The sequence below is a fragment of the Ochlerotatus camptorhynchus genome, unplaced genomic scaffold (assembly GCF_037179485.1).
Source record: "Ochlerotatus camptorhynchus isolate MF236.1 unplaced genomic scaffold, CSIRO-AGI_Acam_v1.1 ptg000380l, whole genome shotgun sequence".
NCBI classification, from domain to species: Eukaryota; Metazoa; Arthropoda; class Insecta; order Diptera; family Culicidae; genus Ochlerotatus; species Ochlerotatus camptorhynchus.
This window is the reverse complement of record NW_027040868.1, coordinates 6562-17148: the sequence shown is the minus strand read 5'-3', so window position 1 is coordinate 17148 and position 10587 is coordinate 6562. Positions and strand designations below refer to the sequence as shown.

General features: G+C 37.7%; 1 protein-coding gene across 1 annotated transcript; it reads right to left on the bottom strand.

Annotated features, from left to right (window-relative positions):
- Positions 1 to 6440: 6440 nt before the first annotated feature.
- On the bottom strand, positions 6441 to 7197 carry LOC135710418 (peritrophin-1-like). The gene is made up of 2 exons (XM_065232993.1): positions 6676 to 7197; positions 6441 to 6618 (listed from the first exon to the last, which is right to left on the bottom strand). Exons 1-2 carry the CDS (start codon positions 7180 to 7182, stop codon positions 6445 to 6447), a joined length of 681 nt encoding a protein of 226 aa, XP_065089065.1. The 5' UTR covers positions 7183 to 7197; the 3' UTR covers positions 6441 to 6444.
- Positions 7198 to 10587: the final 3390 nt, after the last annotated feature.

The following is a 10587-nucleotide window of genomic DNA, read 5'->3' as shown; positions in this document are numbered from 1 at the left end:
CGCGTGATAGCGACTGACTAGATCTACAACGAAGTAGCCGTTTAAATTGTACAGAAAAAGTAGTTATCGGACACATCAATGACCTTTCCTAATGTGTCTCAATTCTACAATCATTCATGACGTCTTCAAGGTGAACCGCAAGTTTCTTACAGACATTGCAGGCATAAAATTTGATAACGGCACAAAAGCATTTGTAAACAAACTTTCTAAGGTCCTTAACACGCGAACCAAAGTACGCCTACGCAAACCAATACCACTTTCGGAAAGGTGATAGTTGCTCCTATCCGGCTGGTTGTTGGTTTGCGTGGGCGTACTTTGGTTCGCGTGTAAAGGCCTTAGAAAGTTTATTTACAAATGCTTTTGTGCCGTTATCAAATGTTATGCCTGATTGTTTGTCTTGTTTCTTGACATTCGCAATTCTGTTTCGGAAGAATGCTTTCTGTCTCTCTTTTTCTGAAATGTACCCAGACAACCAGAATGCACGCAAATGCATTCAAAGTTTTTCTTTTTCCTTTATTTACGTCGGTCTCTGTTCCGCAATCTAGTGCCAATCACCGACGGACATCGATTGCCATCCATTGACGGCAACCGAATGTGCAGGAAAGCAGCTTCCACACCTGCTTAGGATATCGCACCCATTCAAACACACATGCGCCGGGACCAACGGCTTTACTTCCCCCCTTCCGAAGGAAGACGTGACCAGAGATTTTTATGGCTCAGAAAAATCCCACCGACCTCGGCTGGGATTGAACACAGACCCATTGGGGTGTTAGAAAGCAGTCACGCTACCACTACACCACCGGCGCCGGCCGGGGAGTATATTCAAAGTTGTTTTCGTGATTTACAAACATATATACAAACAAACAATTCGTATAGAATGCAAATAAATGGTTTATACGTACAAAAGTGGAGGCCAATTACGTGCATATTTTAATTTAATTTTAAACGAGTTGATTGAACATCATATACGATTTAATCTGTAATAACAAATTCATTTTGAAAAGTTTAACGATGTAATCCGATTTAATTTGTGATACAGTACGACGGAAAATTGATTCATCGCATATATGTCGGAAATTTGCATTCTATACGATTTAACTTAAACATAAATGAGATGTATGCCATTCTTTTATGCGATTTTGACTTAAACTGTAGCAATTTACGATACTTTGAGTACATTGTTATACGACTTCTGGTTGTCTGGGTAGGGCTTAAGGTTGAGATCTCTAAAAAAAAATGTATTTTTTAGAACATTAGAATAAATGGTATCACTTCCGGTTTACAGTACGTTATTAAGCAAAATTTTACCTTTATTTTCGAAAATTTTCATTCCAACATATTATTTTTTTTTTAAATGGCGGCATTCAAAAAAAAAAGTTTTGATTTTTCGTTGAAAAAACCGCTGCTCAAATATGCGTAAAAAATCGAAAAGTTGGAATATCCAAAAAATCCTATGTTGGATTTTAGATAGTTCATTTTTACATCACGGATAGAAGAATCAGCAAAATTGATCGAATAGTTTCCGAGATCCCTATCTCGCAAGGTAAAATAAAACTGAGGTTTCGAGAAAAACATATCTATCTTTGCTTCGGTGTATTTCCCTCCAAACAATGCCCGTAAAGATATATATGATAAGTTATTTAGCATAGCTGAGGAAATTCTCTGGCTTACCCCCTGAAGTAAAAGTACACATATATGGTGACTTTAACCATTCATTTCAGACATGGATAATGAAAGCAATCGATAACGGACATCATGTTAAAATTTTGTACACAGATTTCAGCAAAGCATTTGACCGCGTTGACATACCCATGCTTCTTTTTAAACTTCAAAAGATGGGAATGCATCCTAAACTCCTCAAATGGCTTGAATCATATCTAACCAACCGCTATAAAATAGTAAGATTCAAAGGAAAAAAAATCAACCACTATTCATGCCACATCAGGAGTCCCACAAGGTATTCATTTAGGGCCCCTTCTATTCATTCTATTTGTACACGACATATGCTTCATTTTGCCTAGGGGCATGAACGGAAGCTTGACGTAGGACCGCTAGTGGATGGAACAAATATGTTGATCATTTAGTTCTTAACTCTTTCCGTTTTTGAATTGGTGGCCCTGAAAAGTGCCGGTTGTTTTTCAAATGTAGCCTTTCCTCCGGTCGAGTGGTGCTTTCGTCGTCGTCTCAGTGATGCTACATATACAGATTTATCTGTAATGATACATATTTTTCTCAACATTTTGATACAGATATCTGTACATACAGATTACAGTTTTTTAATTAAATATACAGATTTTTCAGATCATTATGTTTAACTCTGGATTAAATTTATTAATATCCATAAATAATCGTTTCTTCCTTTTGAGCAGGCACGAGCACCTAACCAATTTTGTACTTTTTATTTTATTATTTTCGTTAATTTTGAACGGACTTCCGATGCTCAGATGTTCTGATTTCTGATTGTTCGTTAAAAGGGATGTAAGATTTTCATTCTTATTGTTTAATCAACCATATCACATGGTGACAGGTACCATGATTATTTTTTTTTTATTTGTCGAATCGGTAAATAAGCCCTTTTAACAACCAATTACAGTTTGTGAGTCGAACAGTCAAGTGGTTATTTTGACATGTGACTAGCGTTATATCAGAAATAAAGAATATTCAATTCTACTAAATATTCAACTAAAAGTTATGTTTTGTGACAAAATACAATTAAATTGATAACACATATGAGCACGATTGCAAATAGAGAAATACAGATGAAACCATCCTAAAGTTTTTCCCAAAAAATACTGAGTACACTTACACGGCGAATGAGAACGACCCAAATTTTAGTTTAGTTCACTCATAATCTCCAAAAGTGCAGGAACTCAGCGATTAGTAAAATTTGTCTCAGGTTTCCTATGGAAAACCTAAAAAATCTGCCGGAAAATGAGGAAATTGACGATAATTTTATTCAGTCTCGGAGTAGTACCAATAGACTGAGTGAATCCAATCTTTACTTTTCTCAAATTCGGATTTTTTTTTCCCTGGAATATCCTGGAAAAACTTGGGCAAACATGAGGCAAATTTACTCATCGCTGAGTTCCTGCACTTTTGGCGATTATGAGTGAACTAAACTCAAATTTGGGTCGTTCTCATTCGCCGTGTAGGTATATAGGTTCGAGTAACAGGTTGTCAATTCAATATCCTTTTAATCTGCCAAATGAATAAATCAAGTTGAAATTTGTTTTGATTTTAGAAGAATTTGAGAAAATGTAACATCGAGCATAACATTTTACAACTTACTTTATAAAATTTTAATGCTTATGTTTCATTTTCTAAAATTGTTGAGTAAAAAAAATGACTTGAAAAAGATTTTCGTAATCTCGGATATAATAAATTAAAGTTTTACGAAAATGTTATTGTTCCTTCATTAATTTTTTTCATGTTTGTCTCTCATTACTGGGACTTGATTTTTTGTGTTTTTATACTTTTAGAAAGATACACATCACTCAAAACAAAAATCAAGTTTCAGGATTTTGTCAATCTTCAAGATTCTAAACTATGAACAAACTATTTCTGAACTTCAAATTAACTCAAAGTATATTTACGACGATCCGCAATAAGATTATACTTTAGAATTTATGCACATTATTTTACAGATTTGTGTCAGCCAGAAACAGATAAAAAAGATTTTTTAAGGCGAAAATACAGATGGAAATAATGTGGCAACACTGCGTCTTCTTCGTATTGGTGCAATGCGTGCTATTCCACTCATATCTCGGTTCCGAAGCTTATCCGTCCGTTGCTCGAATGCAAATGACGAAGAAAACGATTTGGCAAGCGTTTTTATTATCGCTGCTTTTCTCATCCCTTTCTTTCATGGGTGAATTGGTAAGCGAGCGATAAACCAAGCATTGAGCTCGCTCATGTGAGCATGCGCTATGTGCCGTTTGTTAGATTTGCGCTCTATCGTTGCGTCCGTGTTTGGGATTTATCGTTACATGTCTGAATTTTTAATGTGACCCCCAGTATAGAAATTAAAGACGTAGTCCTACATAAAAAAAATAAGTTTTAATTTACGCTGACGATATGAAACTTTTTCTAGAAATAAAAAATGCTGAAGACATCAACACATTCAAAAATTAAATACAGATGAACAATTACTTTAGGAAGCCAAAATGCTCGAAAGACACTTTTAGGCCCCGGAACCGCTAGGACCTGGAGGAGGACCTACCAAAGCGCCAAGCTGCCGGTCTAACCTACGACAGCTCCCGGGGTGGGCACTCACTGCCTCTAATAGTTCCGGGTCTCAAGGCGTACGGGCGTGGTAGAGTTTTCGGACAAAGGATCCTATCAAACGCTATGGTCAACGGTTAAACGATTTATTGATTGATGGTAAACAAACCTGGCTGGGCTTTGCTGGTGACGGGTGGAGGTCGAGTGAAGGTCGGGTGAAGGTCGGGTGGCAGTAGGATGGCGTCCGGTAGGCGACCAGGTGATGGCTGGATGGTGTGTGGGTAACTGTCCGATGGTCGCTACTGACTTCCCCAGCCTCCGGTTTCTGCTCACTCTCCTCAATCGTGGGCTCAGTCACTCTCTCCAGGGAGAGTTTCCACCCACACGCCTTTTGAGATCAGTGGATATCGCCACCACCCACGTGCACTCACCGTTTAGCTGTTCGATCGTCTTTTAGATGTGTGGTATAATGCTGCAGAAAACGAGCGTAGAAAGTTATTGTTAACCCCACACGCAAAACGAATGACACGAACTTACAATATGAGTGTTTCTTACATCTTCTGTACATCTTTTAATCAATGAATATACGAACACCCAACTCAAAGATTCAATTACAAATTTGTATTTCAAATTTATAGACTTTCGAATGTTGCTGTCAGGTGTGTAAGAAAAAAAGAAGAAATGATCAAACGCTATTTTTCGAAAATCTTAAAAATTTATGGCTAGGTGACCGAATTAACAGAGCTCATCATTATATGAAAAAGCATAGGAAAAGTACAACAATCATCGAAAACCAGAGATATCTATGCAAACATGGAAAACTGGAGAAGAAGGTAGTTCGTTGCTGCCAGGAAAAACCGATTCCATGAATGTGGATATCATGTTACATCATAATTTTTACAATTAAGTCTAGCAGCGCGGGTGGTGTAGTAGTAAACGTGATTGCCTCTCATCCCAGCAGGCCTGGGTTCAATCCCAGTAGGCGCCGCCGGAATGTTCTGAGGCATAACACCTCTGATCACGCCTTCCTTCGGGAAAGTAAGGCCGTTGATCCCCACATCAGTTGATGGGTCGATAGGTAGGATCCAAGTGTGGGAGCTGCCTTCCTGGCGTCAGTATCAGTAACATTTAGCAAAGCTAACTGTATCGTTAAATATTTTAAAATTTAGCGTTTTCGCTAAACCACTAACAAAGATTAAGCTTCGCTAATAAGCAATTGGCGAATTAGCGAAATTGTGCTCACTACTGTACGCAACATAATTCTCTTCATGTATAGTAGTAATTTCACTTAGCACTTAATTTGCACAAAAAGCGTTCTAAAACCCGAAAAACCAGTGAGCGCAGAACAGCGAAAGAAGATGGTGGCGCAAAGCGCAGACAAAACTGAACGAAACACAAATTGCGCATCAGTTTTTAAATAAAATATAGCAGGAAATGTATTCAATGCGTCTCATTAGGGAAGATGCATAAATGACGTAGCATTTTAGCCATGTAGAAAAATAAACTACAAGTGGGGGGGAGGGAGGGATCCAAAGTTGGAGCTTCATCAAACGTAAATAATCGTTTGGCGTTTGTTTACATTTCATGAAGCACCAATTTCATCCCCCTCTCCATTGTAGCGTATTTTTATACGTGGCTGGTCACCCTAAAATTCTATGTTATATACGCATCTTTCCTTACTAATAGCGAATTCGTTTATTATCGGGGTTGGAAGCAGTTCCAACCCAGTGCGAAACCGAACTTTTTGTCAGTGCGAACCTCAACCTGAGCTGGGTTTTAAAAACAAACGATCGAACTGACGTTTGTCAGAAAACAAGCAGGCCCTATCTTGATACCCGATCCAGGTTGGAACTGAATAATAAACGAATTTGCTATAAGTGATTCGTTTCTGACTCACAATGAGTAGTGAAGTGTTTGTGTCATTTGAGTTGGGATTTATTGCTCAAAAAGGATTTATTTGCTTGATAGGTCGAATTGAGGGACTAAGATAGGTTTACATCCCGTAATGGTTAAATCATTAGGGATATTAACGTAGCGCATCATAAGTGTGTAAACCCTCGTAAATGCGTGAATTCCATTACACTTCAATGGGGCCTGGCATTTTTACGATAGTGTAAAAATTTACGATGCGCTACGTGAATACCCCTACTATGAATCTTACGTCAATACTTGATTTTTTAATACACCGAAGGAGTACGTTTTGTGTTGTGCCATAGTCTTCTCCTAACACGTCGTTCCAAAAACACAAGTCTTCAGCTTGTTGTCAAAAACCTTGAGAAAAAAACACCTCTGTAACCGTGCAAATCCATCCCGACAGTAAATGAATCTTCTGCAGTCGTCCGGGTGTGGAAGAAAGTCGAAACCTTCCGAAGGACATCCCAACGTTTCATCAATACTCTGCAATTCAGTTATTCATCCATTATGATGGAATATCATGATTCAATGATTGCTTACCTCGCAGTTGGCAGTGGCTGGATCATCACAAACCATCGTTTCAGTATTCCAGTGGAGATCGTCTGGGCATGACATCAGGATTTCCTTTCCATGGAAGCACAAAATATATGAACCACATTCGTTTAGCACGGGTAAGAAAACAGGATACTCCGGATCATCCGATGGACACTGGTTGGGATTATTTGGGCTTGTAGGCTCCACTGTTGGTTCTTCTGGATCAGTTGGACTTTCCGCCCATGGTGGAAGAGGCACATCACGACAGTCAACGTTTTCCGGAAAATCGCAAATCTGGTTATCTGGATTGAATAGCATACCCGGCGGACAGGTGGCCTCCTCGCTAAGTGAACCATCACCGCAGATGAAAAACTTATCGCACTGATAAGGACTAGAGATCATTATTCCATCTGTAAGATCCATGCATGCCAGTAAACTAAACTGTTGACTGGCTGAGATTGTGATCACTGTTCCAACCAGCACCAGAACAGAGAACACAGTATTGCAGTTCATGATGAAGAATGCCAAATGAAATCAATTAAAAATAAACTGACCCGATTCAAGGAGAAAGTGCGAAATAAATTACCCATTCTTATCATGTCCGGGTAAGGAGTTGTGCTTAGGAATGATGGATTCTTGACATCAAGGTTGTTTGATTGGTTACAGTTGATGATAAAATTGCTTTTGCAACAATAATTTTTGGCATTGTTTGAATTGTGAACGTATTTGTGCTGATTAACTTGGAATTTATTTTTGATGATCGTTCAGGGCAGTTTGTCGTTGTTTTACCCTTCTTATTAATATTCTTTCAAAGAAGGGTATGAATACCGCTTGAAAAAAACAACTTTCGAAACGATGCCGAGTGTCATATACCAATCGACTCAGCTTGACGAGATCGATATTATCTGCTTTCGATGTTTGAATTTCAAATACTCGTTCGTATTTTTCTCGCTACCGTTTTGACATGAAAATAAATTTACCTTATGTAAAATAATTCGACAAAAAAATGAAGCGGACTTGGATCAAACCATGGACGTTGAGATTACGAGTTCTGTGTCTGGACTACTCGTCTGTCAACGCTTGGGGAAAAGCAACGGCTATACAGTGATTGATACTAGACTGCAGAACAGAGACCAACGTTAAATAAAGGAATTAATATGAAATTCTGCTTTACCCCGATCACTGAGATCTGATCTAAAAATAACCCACCTTACTAACAGAACTATCCTTCCGGTAACAGTCGCACAGTGGGACGAAATTAAAAAAAAGTGGGACATGGCCATTTGCGACGAAACTATTGAGTGTAGCATTTTGATGCCTTCTAAATTTTTTTTTTTTTTTGTTCAATTTTCGAGTACTATATATGAGTGGCGTTTTTTTTTTGCTTGAGTGAGGTATACACGGTATATACGGTCTCTGTTCCGCAATCTAGTGCCAATAACCGACGGTCATCGATTGCCAACCATTGACGGCAACCGAATATGCATGGAGGACCGACGGCTTTACTTTCCTTCCGAAGGAAGACGTGACCAGAGATTTTACATGCTTCAGAAAAATCTCACCGACCTCGGCTGGGATTGAATCCAGACCCATTGGGGTGAGAAAGCAGTCACGCTTACCACTTCACCACGGGAATTTTTCCCCTACCTGATAGCGGTGCAATCACGTGCAGGTGACAAACCAGTCACGCCAAACCACCCATCAAACGCACTGTCCACAAAAGCAGACCCGTCCCCTCGAAAATTCAATCGAGAAATGTGTAAGAACAATCTTCAACTGGAACTACTCACCAAATCAATATATCCGGGAGCGCATTTTCGATGCTTCTACGATTTTCCTCTAGTCATTATAAACAATTGCTTCTCCAGCGTTTCCAACCACACAATAACTAGATAGGGGAAATTACTCTAATGTCCCAAGTAACATTTTAAGTTTTATGAAATACTACAAAGCAACTATAAAACAACATTCATAAAACTCTGGTCAAGGCTATTTTGTCATTAATGCATCCACCAAAACTTCATTAAGACTAGAATATGTCTAGTTGGCCCACCCTGGAGAAGCTTCTGATAGGTGTATTCTCGAAGCTCTTCACGATTGATTTACTGCAAAAAGTTGTTGAGAACCATTTGAAAGCTACAACAAAAGCTATTTAGCAACAATAAAAACCCTTTGCGAGCCATTTCCCCTAGCTGCTTGCTAAATCCACTAGTAAAGCATCAATCAAGACAGAAAAGGATTTATGAATCCGATCTTATCAAAATAATTAAAATAGAAACTGATGGTTTAAAAATCTTGTTAAATATCCAACTTTATTAAAATAGTTCTCATTAGGTGGCTATTTTTAAGTGCCTTATTAAATGTTAAGTGAAATCTACGTGAAATCATTGAAAAAAAAAAATGAGTCCGCCCTCGTAAAACGTCGATTTGACTAATTATTTTACATTGAAGAGAAAAATTATTCTTCAGATCGAGCTAGGCCGAGATTGATTTTTTTTAATGATTTTCGCATTCAAATGTTTGCTTATTGCTAAATTTACCAAAATATAGTTAAATTCAAGGAAATAAAGATTGAAAATCGAAAATTGTAAAAAACAAGCAAACTAATTGTAACATGGCGGTGGCATAAAAGTTGATTTTCATGGGTTTCATGGGTCATTTGTGAAAAAGTTGTTTTGCTTTCAAGAAATCCTCAACAAATTAACAAGGGTTTAAAATGGCTGTAATGAAGAAAACTTGCAGGCTGAATTGTATTTATCTAAAGCCATTTTGCTTGATCCTTACCCGTTCAGATTTATGGCAGCATTTATGGAGGCTAAGTTGCCTTCAAAAACTTAAACGTCAAAGTTTGTTTATCTTTCGATGTTTAGTTGCGCTGCGGGATCCTGTGTTCTTCCAGGCGGTTTTCTCCCGATGGATTGGGTACAGTTACTCAGCTAGTTTGTTTTGAAACATTTCGGATTTCGAACAGCAGGAAGCGCAACCCGCATAGTAAAAAACGATTTGTGTTACATTCCAAACTATAACGTTGCCAACAAGGTTTAATTAACATTAATACAAAATGTTCTACTAATGTTGGACAATAAAAGATCAAATTCATCAAACAATTAAGAATCATTAAATGATAGCATTCCGTATTGTAACGATATGTGACATCATTCAGACAATGTTATATGATATAAGAACAAAATCACCTCAAGAGATATTTATTAGATGCCATATGGGAAGATAATCATATGTGGTAGTGCATTTTTATAATATATTAATGTTTGTGAACTTCAATACAATAATATCAAACTGTAAGCCATATAATGTGAAAAAACTTATTTGATGCAAATCATGACCATGTCATAAACTTACACATTATTGAAATGTAATGTAACTCTAATCCAAATTGTCATCATTACGAATAAAATCCGATGAGCTTTTCATGAAGTAGTGAGATCTAATTTCCAATTCAAGAAACAATATCTGAATCGACACATTGTAACAAAAAAGAATGCAGCATGCTTTTTCTGATCAAAATCAACTAAATTCTTAGCGACACTGGTGGTGTAATGGTAACTGTCTCTCACTCCGAAGGGCCTGAGTTCAATCCCAAGTGGTATTTGGAAACAATACAGATCTGAAATAAAATAAACTACATTAGTAAACATTTTTTCCAGAAATTCTCAGTTCAATAAGTATATAGACGTGAGTCAACGTGCAAACGTACACAATTACTTCTTCCGTGTAATTCTTGAGAATGAAAACTCGCTCAAGTACGATGATTATATTGAAGAAGAAGCCATTGTTTACGTTTGCACATTGGCACTTGTGAAAACTCACTGTCGATATTACTGCTTACATTGTGTAATTCACGTTGTACTGTTTTGTGCTCTTGTTCATTCGAGCATATTTCCTGAGAAAGCTCAAGAT